General features: G+C 40.2%; 1 protein-coding gene and 1 pseudogene across 1 annotated transcript; one reads left to right on the forward strand and one right to left on the reverse strand.

The window, feature by feature from the left end:
- Window positions 1-397: 397 nt before the first annotated feature.
- On the reverse strand, window positions 398-1,350 carry LOC127030827 (olfactory receptor 10A7-like; annotated as a pseudogene).
- Window positions 1,351-17,878: 16,528 nt separating this feature from the next.
- LOC127031141 (olfactory receptor 11L1-like) lies at window positions 17,879-18,856 on the forward strand. Its single transcript, XM_050917912.1, has one exon. The coding sequence runs from the start codon at window positions 17,879-17,881 to the stop codon at window positions 18,854-18,856; it is 978 nt and encodes a 325-aa protein (XP_050773869.1).
- Window positions 18,857-19,386: the final 530 nt, after the last annotated feature.

Consider the following 19,386-nt stretch of genomic DNA (forward strand, 5'->3'; position numbering starts at 1 on the left):
CGTTTGTCTAGATCAACTTTTAGCCATTGGATCTTGCTATAACTTTGTCTGTTAAATGCAAGAATCATTTACTCCCAGTTACTTACTCGTTTTGATTAAGTCATTGGTTAACCATTCTTTCATTAACAATATATATCCTTCAGTCTCTGCCAGGAGGCCGTTTTCTCTCCGATTAATCAATCTTCTACCCTTTCTTAGGTCTCACCAGTGTTTTATGCATTTACGCTACTATGAGTGTAAGGAGAATTAATCCTTCACTGGAGTTACTCATGATTTGTGCCTGGCTCAGAGGAGAACATTTAAGACATTTCAGACAAGCATATATTGCATTTCTAGCAAGAATGAAGAAGTACAATTTCCCCACCCCAGAGTCTTTCAAGCACAACACACAACAGCATCATCCTATAGATGTTACCCGAGGGAACATTTTCCTGCCTATTGTCTTCCGGAGAGCAGATCTTATCTCTTTGTTCCTCAGGCTGTAAATAACAGGGTTAAATGTTGGAGTCAGCAAGGTATATATCAGGGAAAGGAACCTATTACTGCCCTGGGACTGTTCTGAACTGGGATGCATATAAATAAAAGTTCCAGTCCCATAGAAGAGAGAAACCACAATGAGGTGTGAGGAGCAGGAGGAGAAGGCTTTGTGTCTGCCTTAAGCTGAGGGCATCTTCAGGATGGTGTAGAAGATGAGGCCGTATGACAAGAGGATAAGCAAAAATGGTGCCAGGATAAAGAGAACTGTGGTGGTAGTAACTGCAGCTTCATTCTTGTGGGTGTCTGTGGAGACCAGTCTCAGCACAGGGAAAAAGTCACAAAAGAAATGATTGATTCATTAGACTCACAGAAAGGCAGTGTAAATATCAAAATGGTGTGTCCAAAACCTACCAGGATACCAACGATCCAGGAACTGGCTGCCATCCAAGCACAAACAATCTGGTTCATGCTGAGGGTGTATTGCAGGGGGTGGCATATGGCCACGTACCAGTCATACGCCATGACAGAGAGGAGGCAGCACTCGGTGATACTAAAGAGAACGAAGAAACACATCTGAGCACCACAGCTTGCAAAGGAGATAGTCTGGGTCTCCGAGACCAGGTTGACCAGCATCTTGGGCAGGGTGACCGAGGTGTAGCAGATCTCCAGGAAGGATAAATTCCTGAGGAAGAAATACATAGGGGTCTGAAGGACAGAGTCTGTGATCGTGACGATAACAATCAGAGTGTTCCCTATCAGGGCCATCACATAGAAGGCGAACACAAGCACAAAGGGTAGGACTTGCAGTGATTGGAAATCGGAGAATCCCAGCAACTCTATCTCAGTCACACATGTCTGGTTGTCCTTCCCCATGTCCTCAACACTCTTCAGCAGAGATCTTGGAGCCTGAAAACAAAGGGAAGCAATTACTGATATTAGATACATATGTAGTTGGGGGGAGGGGAATGATCACACTGTTCTCCTTTGTAAAATGCCATTTTGCTGAAAGCAAAATACGTTGCAGGAATGGGCCAATTTTAACAAAACATTCAACAGAAAAAATTTGAAGAGTTGAATCAAAATGCATTATTTTGTTTATAGATTTTTCCATTTCAGTTTGTTCTGTCTTTCTTATTTTGTTTCATTTCGACTTTTTGTCACATTTATTTATAAAATATTACCTTAGAATATTAAATACAATATTAAATTTATATATTATACACAATATTATATTTGATGTTTTGTTTTATGTTTCATTTTACATTATAACAGTAATTGTTTAGAATTATTGAAATGAAATATTTCAACATTATCAAAATGAAACCTTTCAATAATGTCACTTCAATGTATCTGGATTTTTTTTTCACAATATCCATTTCATGAAAATTTCAAAATATTCAAGTTCAGGAAGGAAACAAATTTTAAAATGTCAATATTTCCCTGAAGTTAGAAATGCCATTTTCCAATCATCTCTAGTTCAATATTCTCATCATGTAAAAAATTAATCTTAATAACCAGAGATGGACCTTCAGTGGAACCTAAGATCTGAAGAACCCATTTTGGGGGTTTTAAATCTGGTTTAAACTTGGGCTACAACCTGCAAATTAATTCAGCAGAACAACCTGTGTACCTCAGGAAGTAAATGATTCAGAAGAAGTTTCTCGAATTGAGTTCCATCCCAGGGTTCAGAATAGACACAGTAATTATGCAAGACCTTAAAATGTTTCTAATTAAAAACAATTTTGCCCCTTCTTGGCAATCCTCAGGGGCAGTCAAATAATTCTGAAAATTGGACAGCACAAACAGGGGCTTCTTTGTGGAAATTTCTAGGGTTTTAGAAAAAGGGGACCATGAGATTAAGCAAGCTGAACATTCATTCCTTTTAAAATATGCTTGCTGCATAGATACTCTGCATATGTATGTATATATGCATGTCAGTGTGTGTGTGTGTGTGTGAGAGAGAGAGAGTGAGACAGAGAGCCAAGTGAACATATATTTAGAAGAACTGTGGAATAAAACATGATTAAACCTGAGTTTTTCGCCTTTGCTTTCTCTCAAATAGAGCTGCAATAAAGCATCGATACAGATCTTTTTGAGAGGGCCACATCCAGACTAATGGCATGTCTTAATGACCAATGCTGCTTTAACTGGGAGCTCACCTCCCTTTTCCATGAGCATAATCCAGAGGATTTTACTGAGGTTTTACTCAATCCTTACTCTTTTCAAAGTGTAGGGGATTTTTTCCTGAGTGTATGAAATCTGAACAGATACCCCACTTTGCCTTACTGTGATCCTTGAGGTAGCTCATCAGGTTTTATATATTCCTGATTTGAACTGGAGTCAGCCCAGACTATAAATGAGAGAGGACCCCAGGATTCTTCTTCTTCTTTTGTTCATTTTATAACAGCTGCACTGGCAGCCTTTGTTAGATTGACCTCATGTGGGTCAAAGACAGGGAGTACTCTCTTCTCAGACAAATCAAAATCTTTCTGGATCTGGCTGGAACAATTCTTAGTTTTGGTAGGCATCCATCCTGGACAATGATCCCCCACTTTCACAGGCCTTGGGTGGCAGGTCAGTCCTCGACCACAGACAACCTGCCAACCTGAAGCATATTCTCACCAGCAATTATATACCACACCATAGTAACTCTAACTCAGGAGCCAATCCATGCAACAAACCTTGATGCCAACTCTGCCCACATATCTACACCAGTGACACCATCACAGGACCTAACCAGATCAGCCACACCATCACCGGTTCATTCACCTGCACATCCACCAATGTAATATACACCATCATATGCCAGCAATGCCCCTCTGCTATGTACATTGGCCAAACTGGACAGTCCCTACGTAACAGGATAAATGGACACAAATCAGATATTAGGAATGGCAATATACAAAAATACCAGGAAGTGTATCTGCCACACATGTTTAGATAGATAGATAGATAGATAGATAGATAGATAGATAGATAGATAGATAGATAGATAGATAGATAGAGATGCATGGGATTGATGGATAGATAGATAGTTATACTCCTTCCATGGATAGGAGAAGATGCTGTGTGTCCCCCAGTGAAGTCTGAGTAAGGTTCTCAGACATGAAGAAGAGCTCTGTGTAGCTTGAATGGTTGTCTTTCTCACCCATAGAAGTTGGTATAATAAAAGATATTATCTCACCCATCTTGTCTTTCTAATATCCTGAGACTGACATGGCCACAACAATACTGCATATATTACCCTTTATGACTGATAGGGAAACTGAATCACTGAGTGCTGAGGTGACGGTCATAATCTGTGGCAGAAGAAAGAGTGGAATCTATGTCTTCAGATACCCATGTGCTGGTCCTAATCCAAATGAACATTCTTCCTCCCTGATTGTGTGAGATGAGCATCTTATGCACCATAGTTGATTCCATAGCAGGTCAAAGAAGGGATCCTGCTACCCATCACACCTGTGCAGCTTAATGTTGTTCCATGTCCCACCAGTCACAGCACCCCATACTGCACTCACAGTGCTCAACCTCTAAGAGTCCAGAAAGGAGATCAGAGTGGAAGGAGGCATCACAGTGAGGAAGCAATAATTCACTGGCTGACAATGTATTTTGAGCAGGACAAGGGAAGAGCCTAGAAGACGTAAAAGGAAACTTAGTTTGGTAGCATCCTGTCTAGCAAGAACTCACTTATCAATTGACACAGCTGGAAAACACTTATGTCTGTATAGATGTAGTTGTGAAATCCTCACTTCTGTATTCTATGTTTATTGGGGTGAACTTCCAGCAAGCATGATTCCAGTTTCCTTCCTTAGTGTCTCCCTTCCCAGCTCTGACACCACAGAGCCTTGCCTGTGTCCCTGTTCCTGTTCCCATTCCCCCTTTAGCAAAACATGATCCCAATTCCCCCATCCCCAGTATCTGTTCCCATTCCCCGCTTTACTTCCTGATTGACTGCAGACTATATAGTAAAACCTGAGTTTTGCTTAGCTATTCCTTAACCAATCATTTTACTGAAATTTAACTAACCAATCCTAACATATTGTAACATGGTTATTTAACCAATTATATTCCACCACCTTCATTGGTTTACACTCATAAAAATTAATTATACAGCAGACAGAAATAATTACAGAACCAGACAGAGACCATGCAAATAAACATAGAAAACAATACGGAAGTGAGGATTTCACAACGACATCTGTACAGACATAAGGATTTTCCAGCTGTGTCTATTGATAAGTGAGTTCTTGCTAGACAGGATGCTATCAAACTAAGTTTCCTTTTACGTCTTCTAGGCTCTTCCCTTTCTCTGGAGGTGATAGGAATATCAGGACAGGATTGTATTCCTAATAGCCCAATAGTACTTTATTTCAATGTGACTAGTTTGGAATGTGAGGATGTGACCATATACTTCCCAGCTTATGGCTGCCTAACTACATCTTAGCTGAAGGCCTTAGCCTGTCACAGTAAGAGAAGGCCATTACACAGACAGTGATTTTGATTCTTTCTTTTATACCTCTATAACTAGCTAAGTGATAAGAATACACCTACATTCTTAAAGTATAGGCCTTTGCAAACAGGCCTGAATATCTATATCCTAACATATACTATGGTGCCACATTCACCACCAAACAGTCAGAGGTCTTACCGATCTACCATAGGAGAGAAATGGAAGCCACCATGCTGGCAGCATATATGACATTTCCATCTGTATTCAGGTATGGGACAAGTTTCTAAAGCTGAACAAAGTCAAACCTGGATGTAAATCTACTAGGGGTTGGGAGTGGATGAGTTGGGACCTGAGGTCAAAATTCAATTGTCTGTGATTCTTTGGGCTGCATCCTGCCTTGTATGAGTAGCCCTATAAACCATGATGGAAGCTTGCCTGAGACAAAATTCCATGAGTCCCTCAGTGTTTCGTATTGATATAAGCTAGGATTTAGGTTGGCCATATGTGCCTGTTGTGGAGACCACATATTGGAGCGGCTCTTTCCAGGCTATGGTGGAATTCAGGGATACTAACAGCTATCTGTCAGGAGAAGCAACACCTGTTATTGAGGGTGATATATGAGAAAGCACAGAATAACTCCACCCAGATCCTGCCCAGGGGCCCAGTTCTTCATGCCTGCCACAGACTACAAGGCGGTTTGAACTATTCATGCATTGTGGGGGAAGGATCACACTCAAAGAAGGGATCAGAGAATGGGGGTGGGGAGAAAATGCTCAGCATTCAGGAGGAGGAAGAGAGTGAGGAAACATCTCCCTTCTCTCCAGCATGCAGGAAGACTGTGGGAGATCCTGAAATGATGAAGAATAAGAAGTGATAAGTAATGAAGATCCAACTCCATCAAAGATGTTGGAGACCCAGTAGGAATGAATCTGCTTCCTAATGTGAAATTAAGGTAATAAAGTGTCACCTATAGCCATGGTACAATATGCTGGTTACTGTTTTTATCAATGTCTGTGTCTATGTGGTGTTTCTTTCCAAAGTCCCAGCAACATGGCACCTTTCTACAGTGCAACCACTACAAAGCCATGGCTAGGGAACCATGAGTGCCTCTCAGCTGCTTTGTCTGATGACCAAGCAACCCCTCCTCAGCAATTCCAGCCCCCTGTCCATTCTAAAACCCACCCTTGTATCAGATGTAGCAAAAAACATTGCATCATTCTGGAAGGCTGACCTCTGTCATCATTTGTTACTAAAGGTGGCTCAGATTTCCTGGCAACATCAAAGAAAAGTCTGTGTGGAGAGAATTCTCATGTGGTCACCAAAGCAGATATAGGTGATTGCAATGCAACATGTGGGGAATCATGCTGCGTAGGCGACTGTTTGTGTCTGTGCAAGTGCATGAGGCAGGAATTTATATAGGGATACCTCTCTTTTGATGTCATTCTCCTCTCATCCCAGTTTTCTCGCAGTGCATCTCTGTGGACTTCAGTGCAGTTATTCCAGATTTATACTGCAGTAAGTGACAGGAGAATTGTTTCCTAATTTACTTCTTTTTTATCTTCATTCATTTCAATGATAACTCAGTTACTATAATGTGAATTTAAGTGTATACATCTCTTATTTATTTACTTGTAATTTGTTGATTTTCCCCCAAAAACACCCTAAGGGGAGAACAAGAAAAAGTAGAGGAACATAAAAGTAAAGGAAGAAGAGGGAAGGAGAGGAAAAAGAAGGGATAAAGTGGTGAAGGGAGTGCAAAGGAGAGCAAAAATTCAATTTCCATCCACTGAGGAGTAATCAAAGGTTTTTATTTTAAAAATGTAGTGCTAATATTTTCAAATTTGTCTGAGGTTCCTCCATGCTGAAACATTGTCTGCTCTTTCAGCCAAGTCTCTGTGTCAAGCTTCTATTCCTGGAGACATTCCTCTTGCTTCTTCACTAGTAGTTTTTTCACAGATGAAATTCATAAAGTCATGTGTGTTTAAAAGCCTTGAAATGGTTGATAAATTAAAAATTAGACAGTAACAGACTGAATCCCAGTGATAAATGAACCTGGTGTTATTCTATATTAAAATCAACCATTCTGCCTCACTTCACACTGAGTCAACATTCAGTGCTGTAGAGAGTTGTCTGGGGTTATTTGTGCAGTGGCTGTGTTGTTGTGTGAGTAGTTGTGCTGATTTGTGTGTTTGTACAGGTTGTGTTGTGTGGGCGTTGATTTGTGTGAGTGTGTACTACTGTAAGGAGCTTTGTCTGTTTGGGGCTACTAGTTTTGTTGGTTGTGCTGTGGGGATGATTTTGTTGATTTGTGTCTAAGGGGGTTTGAGCTAGGAAATTTGTGTCCATTTGTGCGAGTGGCAGCTGGGTCAAGTAATCCCAAAATTCTGTTCACTTTTTTGACTGCCGCTGCACATTGAGTGGATGTTTTCAGAGAACTATCCACAATGCCTCCCAGATCTCTTTCTTATGTGGTAACAACTAATTTAGAACCCATCACTTTATATGTGTAGCTGGGATTATGTTTTCCATTACTTTGCATTTATCTACATTGAATTTCATTTGCCATTTTGTTGCCCAGTCACCTAGTTTTGAGAAATCCTTCTGTAGCTCTTCACTGTCTGCTTGGGACTTAACTGTTATGAATAGTTTTATGTCATCTGCAAATTTTGCCACCTCATTGTTTACCCCTTTTCCCAGATTGTTTACAAATATGTTAAATAGGACTGGGTCCAGTACAGACTGCTGGGGAACACCACTATATACCCCTCTCCATTCTGAAAACTGACCATTTATTCCTACCCTTTGTTTCCTATCTTTTAACCAGTTTCTGATCCATGAGAGAACCTTCTCTCTTATCCCATGACTGCTTACTTTGCTTAAGAGCCTTTGGTGAGGGTGTGACGTTGCACTCCATATGCTTTATGAAAATATACTTATGAATATAACATAACTGGAATATGCTTTACACTAAAGACCCCTGGTGTGGTGTAATTAGAAAGCTTGAATTCTACTAAGTGTGTTCATCCTATTTGTTTCAATGTATTATTTCCATATCTGGACTTAGCAGAATAAGATATAAACTTGTATCACTGATGTAAACATATTAGGGGGAGGCCATTAAGGGTGCTCCAGAAACACTGAATTGTAAATGGCCTTAGTTGCTTGAAAGCCTGCGTATGTGTGGGCCAGCCCATGGGGAATGGAGACCACATCACCCGATAACAATATTCATTTTAAACCTGGTACTTTTCTATTTAGAACGAGGGATGGGGATCCAGGGAGACAAAAGATTCCCACCTTGTGCCAAAGCTATGAAGGAGTCCAGTGTGTGAAAGAAGCTTATTGGAACATCTTTGAGGGTGAGATATTACCTGTAATCAGTTTCTTAATGCATTAGGCTTAGACTTGCATGTTTTATTTTATTTTGCTTTGTGACTTACTTTGTTCTGGCTGTTATTATTTGAAACCACTTAGATCCTGCTTTATACTTAATAAAATCACTTTTTGTTTATTGATAAACTCAGGGTAAGTGACTAATACCTGGGGGAGCAAACAGCTGTGCATATCTCTCTATCAGTGTTACAGAGGGTGAACAATTTATGAGTTTACTCTGCATGAGCTTTATATGTAGTAAAATGGATTTATTTGGGGTTTGGATCCCATTGGGAGCTAGGTGTCTGGGTGCTGGAGACAGGTAACCTGCCAAGCTGTTTTTAGTTAAAGTCTGCAGCTTTGGGGGCATGGCCCAGACCCTGGGTCTATTTTTCAGAAGGCTAATGTGTCTGGCTCAACAAGATAGGGTTCTAGAGTCCCATGCTGGCAGGGATAATAGGCTCAGAGATAATTTTAGCACATCAGGTGACAGTCCCAAGGGGATCTCCATGACCGAACCCATCACAGAGCGACCTTGTCAAAGGCTTTCTGAACATCTAAATATACTATACCCACTGGATCCCCTCGTCCACATATTTGTTGACCTCGTCAAAGATTTCTGGTAGATTGATGAGGCACGATTTCCCTCTACAAAAAACATGTTGACTATTCCCCAACAAATTATGTTCATCTGTGTGCCTGATAATATTGTTCTTTACTATAGTTTCAACCAGTTTGCCTAGTACTGAAGTCAGGCTTACCTGACTGAAGTCACCTCTGCAGCCATTTTTAAAAACTGAAATCACATTAGCTATCTTCCAGTCATTTGGTACAGAGGCCGATTTAAATGATAGATTACAGACGACAGTTGGTAGTCCTGCAATTTTCAGATTTGAGTTCCTTCAGAACTCTTGGATGAATACCATCTTATTATGTTAGTCTTATTACTGTTTAGTTTATCATTTTGTTCCAAAACTTCTTGTTATGAATAGGGGAAACAGTAGCAACCTTTATGTATCCTTGGCAACTGTACTCAATTGCCTTACTTGTAAGAGGTTAAGTAGTTCAAATAACCTAGTTGGCACCTGACCAGAAGGACTAATCTGAAAAGAAGAGACTTTCAAATTAGGATGAGGGGGAGGAGGATTTATTTGTTGTTCTTTTTTTGTTGTTCCCTCTCTGGATGGAGGAAGAAGCCACGCAGGTACAACATTTCCTGAAAATATACCTAGTATAATCCATCTAAATCCACAGAAATTGTAAGTAGGGGCAAGGAAATGCATTAGCTTATCTTTTGATTTAGCTTGTGAATTTTCCTGTGCTACAGAGGTAGTTTTATTCCCATTTTTGTAACTGTGAAGTTCAGCTCAGAGGGAAACCTCTGTGTTTTAAATATTTTTATTACCCTGTAAAGTTACCTTCCATTCTGATTATTCAGATGTGATTCTGTTATTTTTTTTCTTTATGAAGTTCTTCTTTTAAGAACCTGATTGAGTTCAGTGTCCTGAAGACAAAGGGTCTGGTCTGTGCTCACATTGCTAAGGCAACTGGTTGGTAGCTCATTCTCAAGCCTCCCTAGGAAAGGGGGTAGAGGGGCTTGGGGGAATATTTTGGGGGAATAGGGATTCCAAGTGACCCTTCTCTGAATTTCTGTGTAAACCACTTGGTGATGGCAGCAATACCATCCAAGGACAAGGAAAAGAATTTGTGCCTTGAGGAAGTTTTAACCTAAACTGGTATAATATAAGCTTAGGGAGTCTTTCGTGTGGGTCCCCACATCTGTACTCCAGAGTTCAGAGGGAGGGGGGACTCTGACACCTCCTGTAATGACATCTCAATCTGGGACAGTTCCTCAGATTTGTCACCTAAAAAGAATGGCTCAGATTTGTGAATCTTTCTCATACCCTCAACCATGAAAACTGACGCAAATAATTCATTTAGTTTCTCTGCAATGTTCTTATCATCCTTGAGTGCTCCTTTATCATCTGAATCATCCATTGGCCCTACTGGTTGTTTAGCAGGCTTCCTGCTTCTGTTGTACTTAAAAAATGTTATTACTTTTCGAGTCTTTGGCTTTCTGTTCTTCAAATTCATTTTTGGTCTTCCTAATTACATTTTTACGCTTCATTTGCCAGAGTTTATGTACCTTTATATTTTCTGCATTAGTATTTAACTTCCACTTTTTAAAGGATGCCTTTTTGCCTCTCACTGATTCTTTTACTTTGTTGTTTAGCCATGGTGGCTCTTTTTTGGTTCTTACTTTTTTTTTTTTAATTTGAGTGACGATGCGGTTCTGGCGGGATGCAACTGAGAGTGCCAATTCAGGACCAATTTCTTAAACAGGGCAGTTACAGCCCAAGGCTGGGGTTTTTCGACCTCTAAGGCAAACCAAACCATCCAGACAAAGAGGACTTTGATTTCACCCCACTGGCTAACCACAAGTCACACAAGCAATTTCCTTAGACACTCTAGTCTCTCAGTATCACCACCAGTCCCACTCATCCTGGAGATGAATGGTTATGAAAACCAATACCCAAATAAAAGAAAACGGTTCTCTAGATCCCAAAAAATCAAGCCCCAGACCCTGGTCAATATACACATCAGATCTTACCCAGAAATCACGCTGTTGCCAATCCTCTAGAATCTAAAATCTAAAGGTTTATTCATAAAGGGAAAAAGTTAGAGATGAGAGCTAGAATTGGTTAAATGGAATCAATTAAATACAATAATGGCAAAGCTCTTAGTTCAGGCTTGTAGCAGCGATGGAATAAACTGCAGTTTTAAATCAAGTCTCTGGAGAACATCCCCCACTGGGATGGGTCATCAGTCCTTTGTGCAGAGCTTCAGTTTGTAGAAAAGTCCCTCCAGAGGTAGGAAGCAGGATTGAAGACAAGATGGAGATGAGGCATTAGCCTTATATAGGCTTTTCCAGGTGTAAGAACCTCTTTGTTCTTACTGTGGAAAATTACAGCAAAATGTAGTCTGCAGTTACATAGGCAAGTTCCTGCACACCCTGCTGAGTTACAAGGTGTATCTGCCTCCTCTCAATGGGTCAGTTATGTAGCTGATGGTCCTTAATGGGCCATCAAGTAGGCTAGGCAGAGCTAACACCAACTTGTCTGGGATGTTTCCCAGAAACACAGCACAAATTTGAAATACAGACAGTATAGATCCAATACTCATAACTTCAACTACAAAATGATACAGACATACAGACAGCATAATCATAACCAGCAACCCATAACATGATCTTAGACACCTTATATAATCCCCTTTACATAAGATTTGGTGCCACTACAGGACCTTGGTTGCAAACCATGTTCTATATGGTCCTAGTTTATATCAATAAGTCACAATTTGTCATCAGAAGCCTTTTATCTAAGAAGTGACAATAGAAATTGGCAAATCCTGTGAGGGCTCTGTTCTATTCTTTGGATTACAGAATATGCCTTTGGCTTTGAAACTGGGACCATTTCAGTCAAGGCAAAAACCTAGATGCAACTTTAACATCCTGGTCCAATTCTTCTCTCTGAATGGACAAAGTACTGCAGTGTTTGAATCCAACAGCTGAATCCCATCCTCTGCTGTCCATCCCTCGGTCTGGGTAGTGACTGGTCATCTTTCCTAGCTCTGGTCTCTCAACACCAGGAGTGAGCCATTCACTGTTGGTAGCTTTGTCACTGCTTTCCAGATTCAACTTCTCCATCTCCTAAAAAAGGTGATCGCATCCAGAACAATGCTTACAATCACAAATAAGGTTCATGAAAACAACTTGAATTAACAACTAGATGACATATTCCCCAAACTGTCACAGCAACCTTAGCCAAGCAGTCAAGACCTTCAGAATGCTCTTTAATATGGTATCTCTGGGCCAAATATTCAAAGATATCTAGGTGCAGGTTTAGGCCCATAAGTGCCAAGACTGACACTCTGGCACTTGGAGTGCAGAAGGTGGGGCCCCACAAGGATTTTAAAGATGAATACTTGCCACTTGAGGCTTGTATTAAACTCCTAAGGTTACAGCTTCTCTCTGACCTTGTCCTGGTAAATGCCGCCACTCAAGTGCAAACCCCATTTCAGATCCCAGGAAGGTGCATTTGGGAATTCCTCCCTGTGGGATACCCTCAGGCACTTTCACACACACCCTCTGGGGAAGAGCTGGGAAAGAAGAAAAAGGGAATTAGCTGTTGCCACCAGCTAATTTAACAATATTTGCACAAACCTCTTAGGACACCAAAAATCTAATCCTGTTCTTAAAAAAGGCAAATTTTATTAAAAACAAAAAGAAAGAAAAATACACCTGGAGCTTAGGCTTTTGGTAGATTTTAAAAAAGCAATTCCAAAAATTAAGCACCAAAAACAGCTTTCTTGGGGATTCAGCTTAAAGGTTACAAGGAAACAAATGCATCTAGGGTTAGCAGAGAAGAGTCCACAAGCTTACAGAAAATAAAAGGAATAACCCTAATTCCTTGTCCCAATTAATCCTTCTAGGTATGGATGATGAATTTTCATACCTGGTCCAAACTTTACACAGCATTCCAGCTGCTCCCTTCTCTTCAGGCTAGAGAGAGCAACAGAGAGACAAAGGGAAAGCTTTTTTCCTCATTTTAAAAAGTTCTAGCCTTCCCATTGGCTCTTTTGGTCAGGTGCCCACTTCCTTTTCTTTATCTGGGGGACTTTTTAACCCTTTACAGGTAAAGCAAGAAGCCACTAACAGGAACTTTATAGCTAACTGGCTCGCTGGGTGTCCATAAAAGGAGCTCCTCCCCCCAGCTTCATTTATCACAGGTAGTTTTCAAAATGTCACCTTTAGGCCCTTTTGAAAATATTCCATGAATATTAGATGTTACACAGCCGTCAGAAAGAATGGTGCAGAGAAATGAACATGCTATGTTATTCCTTTTATAATCATAGAAGACTGTGGTTGGAAAAGATCTCAGGAGGTCATCTAGTCCAACCCCCTGCTCAAAGCAGGACCAACACTAACTAAATTATCCCAGACAGGGCCTTAAAAATCTCTAAGAATGGAGATTCCACCACCTCCCTAGGTAACCCATTCCAGTGCTTCACCACTCTCCTAGTGAAATAGTGTTTTCTAATATCCAACCTAGGCATCAACCCCTGAAACTTGAGACCATTGCTCTTTGTTCTCTCATCTGCCACCACTAAGAACAGTCGAGCTCCATCCTCTTTGGAACCTTCCTTCAGGTAGTTGAAGGATGCTATCAAATCCCTACTCATTCTTTTCTTCTGCAGATTAAATAAGCCCAGTTCCCTCATCCTCTCCTCATAAATTATGTGCCCCCCAGATTATTTTCATTGCCCTCCACTGGACTCTCTCCAATTTATCCTCATTCTTTTTGTAGAGGAGGGCCCAAAACTGGACACAATTCTTCAGATGTAGTCAAAACAGTGCCAAATAGAGGGGAATAATCACTTTCCTCATTCTGCTGGCAAAGCTCCTACTAATGCAGTCCAATATACCATTAGCCTTCTTGGCAAGAAGGGCACACTGTCAACTCATATCCAGCTTCTCATCCACTGTAACCCCTAGGTCCTTTTCTGCAGAACTGTTGCCTGGCCACTCGGTCCCTAGTCTGTAGCAGTGCATGGGATTCTTCTGTCCTAAGTGCAGGACTCTGCACTTGTCCTTGTTGAAGCTCATCAGATTTCTTTTGGCCCAATCCTCCAATTTCTGTAGCCATTCTGGACCATATCCCTACCCTCCAGTGCATCTACCTCTCCCCCTAGCTTAGTGTCATCTGTGAACTTGCTTTAGAAGAGATTTGGGAGATATATATTATATATATAAGAACACAAGACCGGCCACACTAGGTCAGATCAAAGGTCCATCTAGCCAAGTAACTGGCCTTCTGACAGTGGCTAAGTGCTTCAGATGGAATGAACAAAACTAGTAATCATCAAGTGATCCATCCCCTGTCGCCCATTCCCATCTTCTGACAAACCAGGGCTAGGAACACCATCCCTGCCTGTCCTGGTTAATAGCCTTTGATGACCTATCCTCCATGAATTTATCTAGGTTTTTTTTGGACCCTGTTATAGTCTTGGCCTTCACAACATCCTCTGGAAAAGCATTCCACAGGTTTACTGTGTGTTGTGTGATGAAATACTTTTTTTTGTTTATTTTAAATCTGCTGCCTATTAATTTAATTAAGTAACGCCTAGTTCTTTTTTATATGAAGATGTAAATACCAATTCCCTATTCACTTTCTCAACACCAGTCCGGATTTTATAGACCTGTCTCATATCCTCCCTTTGGTCCTCTCTTTTCAAAGCTGAAAATTTCTAATCTTATTAATCTCTCCTCATATGGATGCTGTTCCAAACCCCTAATCATTTTTGTTGCTCTTTTCTGGATCTTTTCCAATTCCAATATATCTTTTTTAAGATGAGGCAACCAGATCTGCACTGACTTAAGGTGAGGTCATTGTGATGGGTTGGATCACAGAAACACCCGTGGGGAGGCCAACTGACGTGCCAAAACTATTTCTGCCCCTGCTTTACCTGCCAGCTTGGGAGTACAAAGCCCTGCCTGGCTGTGCCAGACATGCTTGCCAGCCACAAACACAGACCTAGGTCTGAACCATGTCCCACAAACTGCAGGCTTAACTGAAAGCAGCTTAAGAAGTGTTCCTGTCTTTAACACTCAGATGCCCAACTCCCAATGGGATCCAAACCCCAAATAAATCTGGTTTACCCTGTATAAAGCTTATACAGGGTAAACTCATAAATTGTTCACCCTCTATAACACTGATAGATATGCACAGCTGTTTGCCCCCGCACCCGGTATTAACACACACTCTGAGTTAAATAATAAGTAAAAGGTGATTTTATTAAATATAGAAAGTAGGATTTAAGTGGTTCCAAGTAGTAGCAGACAGAACAAAGTGAATTACCAAGCAAAATAAAATAACACACACAAATCTATGCCTAACACAGTAAGAGAACCGAATACAGATAAAACCTCACCCTCAGAGATCTTCCAGTAAGCTTCCTTTTACAAATGAGTCTCCTTCTAGTCTGGGCCCAGCAATCACTCACACCTCCCGTGGTTACTGCCCCATGTTCCAGTTTCTTCCAGGTATCCTTTGGGGTGGAGAGGCTATCTCTTGAGCCACTGAAGACAAAATGGAGGGGTCTCCCAGGGGTTTAAATAGACTTTATCTTGTGGGTGGACACCTCTCCCTCTTCCGGTGTAGAGTCTCATCTACAAGGTGGAGTTGTGGAGTCGCATGGGCAAGTCACATGTCCATTCATGACTCAGAATTTACAGGTAGCAGCCATGGATTACATGCTACCATGAACATTCTCAAGTAGACTTCTTATGTGGATTGGAAACTTCCAAGATCCACTGTTCATTAAGTATTTCTTGATTGGGCACTTAATTTTCACATTCTTTTCTTAAGAAGCTGACCAAATGCTTTACTAAGGATACTTAAGATCAAGCAAGCACACAGACAATATTCATAAGTTCGAATAAAAAAATGATACATGCATACAAATAGGAGGAATATATTCAGTAGATCATAACCTTTAGAGAGACATGTTACGTGGCACATGTAGCATAAAATATATTCCAGTTATATATATATTCATAAGCATATTTCCATAAAGCCTTATGGTGTGCAATGTCACAGTTATACCAAGGATTTTTATAGAGTCAATATGATATTTTCTGTCTTTTTATTTATCCATTTCCTAATTATTCCCAACATTCTGTTTGTTAGCTTTTTTGACTCATGACAGATTGAATGGATGTTTTCAGAAATTATCCACAATTTCTCCAAGATTACTTTCTTGAGTGGCAATAGCTAATTTAGACTACATAATTTTATACGTATAGTTGGAATTATGTTTTCCAGTGTGAATTACTTTACATTTATCAACATTGATTTTCATCTGCCATTTTGTTGACCCCTCACCCGGTTTTGTACTTTCTACTTCTTCTCAGTCTGCTTTGAACTTACCTATCTTGAGTAGTTTTGTATCATCTGCAGATTTTGCCACCTCAAGATAATTTATGAATAAACTGAACTGTACTGGTTGCAGTACAGATACCTGGGGGACACCACTATTTACCTCTCTCCATTCAAAAAACTGACCATTTATTCCAACTTCTTCTTTCTTATCTTTTAACCAGTTATTGATCCATGAGAGGACCTTACCTCTTGTCCCATGATAAGCTTACTTTGCTTAAGAGCCTTTGGTGAGGAACCTTGTCAAAGGCTTTCTGAAAATCTAAGAATTGCTTCTGGAGAGTTTTTTAAAAAATTGATATCACATTAGCTATAATCCAGTCATTTGGTACAGAAGCTGAATTAAATGATAGGTTACATGCCACATTTAACTATCAGATGGGTAGCCGTGTTAGTCTGGATATGTAAAAGAGTCCTGTGGCACCTTATAGATGTATTGGAGCATGAGCTTTCATGGGTGAATACCCACTTCATCGGATGCCACATTTAGTAGTTCTGCAATTTCAGATTTGAGTTCCTTCAGAACTCTTGGGTGAATACCATCTGGTCTTGGTGATTTATTACTGTTTAGTTTATCAATTTGTTCCAAAATCTCCTCTAACAACACCTAAATCTGGGACAATTCCTCAGATTTGCCACCTAAAGAGAATGGCTCAATTTGGGGAATTTCCCTCACCTTCTCAGACATGAAGACTGATGCAAACAATTCATTTAGTTTTTTCCACTATGGTCTTATCCACCTTGAGTGCTCCTTTAGCATTTCCATTGTCCAGTGGTTGGTTAGCAGGCTTCCTGCTTCTGATGTACTAAACAAATATGTTACTTTTTGAGTCTTGGCTAGGTGTTCTTCAATTCATTTATGGTCTTCCTAATCACATTTCTACACTTCACTTGCCAGAATTTATACTCCTTTATATTTTCCTCAAGAGGATTTAACTTCTGCTTTTTCCAAGGATGCCCTTCTGCCCTGACTGATTCTTTTACTTTGTTGTTCAGCCACAGTGGCACTTTTTTGGTCCTCTTACTATGTTTTTAAATTTGAGGTATACATTTAATTTAAGCCTCTATTATGATGTCTTTAAAAAGTTTCCATGCAGATTGGAAAAAATTAGGAAATCTCTGAAAATAATATGTTGTCAAACACACAATTTATGCCAGATCTGCAGAAATTAAAAAGTTTGATGTGACTGTCAGGCATGTTTAGTATCTCTTCCTAGAATCTATTCAAAGTTATGTGTGATCTCATTACAGTACGATAATGCTTAGCAGTGATAAAGCAATCATTATCATAGATATTAAAAAACTTTCTAAGTATCTTTATCTTCATTTTACACAAGAGCAACTGAGCTTAAGTAGAGAGCTGATTTCATAAATCTCAATTTACATTAAGAGGATGGTAGGTGGTAATATAATCAACTATTTCACAGTGGAGGGAAGAGTGCCTCTACCAAGAATGCTGTCACCATCTGGCATCTTGACCCAGTCATTGGGATGGCAACTAGCAGGGGGACACTGGAATTAAAATGTTGACTCCTTTGAATGTTAGACTATAAATTGTAGTATTTGTTTTTATTTCCCCCAGATGAAACCTACTGCAAACAAACAACAAGGAAATGAAACAATCATCACAGAATTCATCCTCCTTGGATTCGGGACACTCACACAACTGCAGATCCTTCTCTTCTTGCTGTCCCTAGTGATCTACATTGTGACCATGGTTGGAAACATCCTCATCATTGCACTAGTTGTGGCTGAGCTGCACCTTCACACCCCTATGTACTTCTTCCTGGGGAACTTGGCCTGCTTGGAGACATGCTACACCTCTACCATCCTGCCCAGGATGCTGGCCAGTCTCCTGACTGGGGACAGAACCATCTCTGTTAGACGCTGCATCACACAATTTTATTTCTTTGGTTCTCTGGCAACCACTGAATGTTCTCTCTTATCTATGATGTCTTATGATCGGTATTTAGCGATATGCAAACCCCTGCATTATGCAGCCCTTATGAATAGCAAATTCTGCATCAAGCTAGTGGTTGGGTCTTGGATAGGTGGATTTACATCTATTGCCATCTTAATATTTATGATGTCCCAATTAACATTCTGTGGCCCCAATGAAATTGACCATTTCTTTTGTGATTTAACCCCAATAATAAACCTGTCATGCAGCAATACTCACATGCTGGAAGTTACTGCTTTCATACATTCCTCTATATTCACACTGCCTCCATTTCTTTTAACACTGGCATCCTATGTTTGCATCATCTCTGCCATCCTGAGAATCCCTTCCAGCACTGGGAGGCAAAAAGCCTTTTCCACTTGCTCCTCCCATCTCATTGTGGTGACAATTTTCTATGGGACTCTAGTCATTGTGTATTTGCTATCAAGCTCTGATGCACTAAAGGATCTAAACAAAGTGTTCTCCGTCTTCTATGGAGTCCTGACCCCACTGGTCAACCCCCTCATATACAGTCTGAGAAACAAGGAAGTAAAGGAAGCCTTGAGGAAAGCTCTCCTTAGAATTTTTGTCTTTGACAAGAATATAGATATTTCAAGATAAAAAACATATATGTAACGAGTCAATCATTGGGACATGAACTTGCAAAGTCTGACTCATGTGAGTAGCCCTAAATTATCTTAGTGTGCCTGTTGAACTAGTGAATATCAGGATAAGGATATTTTGAATTCAAGGACATATTTTAATGGCGCAGTCTGTGTGTTGAGCACCTGTGGTCATGTGATAAAATCGGGGGAGGAGGGTATTAGCACATCAAGCTGAATTCTGAGACATACACTGCACCAGCACTCACACTCAAAGGTCTGAAGAATACTGTATATCATCTCTGAACTTTGATTACTTATAATTTGAGCATAAATGAGTTTGCAAGAAAATATCTTAATTATTTCATGAGAATAAAATATTTTAAAAGGTGTTTTTAGCATTTTAGCATTAATTTAGCACTTCTCCCCTCTCCTACCTTTTCCCCTGAATGACCTTACAACTGAAATAAATCATACTCTTCACACTTTCCATAATGTTAAAACTGATTTAAAATATTTATGTTGGCTACGTTTGTAACCATTAGATTT

This window comes from Gopherus flavomarginatus, chromosome 11 (genome assembly GCF_025201925.1).
Source record: "Gopherus flavomarginatus isolate rGopFla2 chromosome 11, rGopFla2.mat.asm, whole genome shotgun sequence".
Classification (NCBI taxonomy): Eukaryota; Metazoa; Chordata; order Testudines; family Testudinidae; genus Gopherus; species Gopherus flavomarginatus.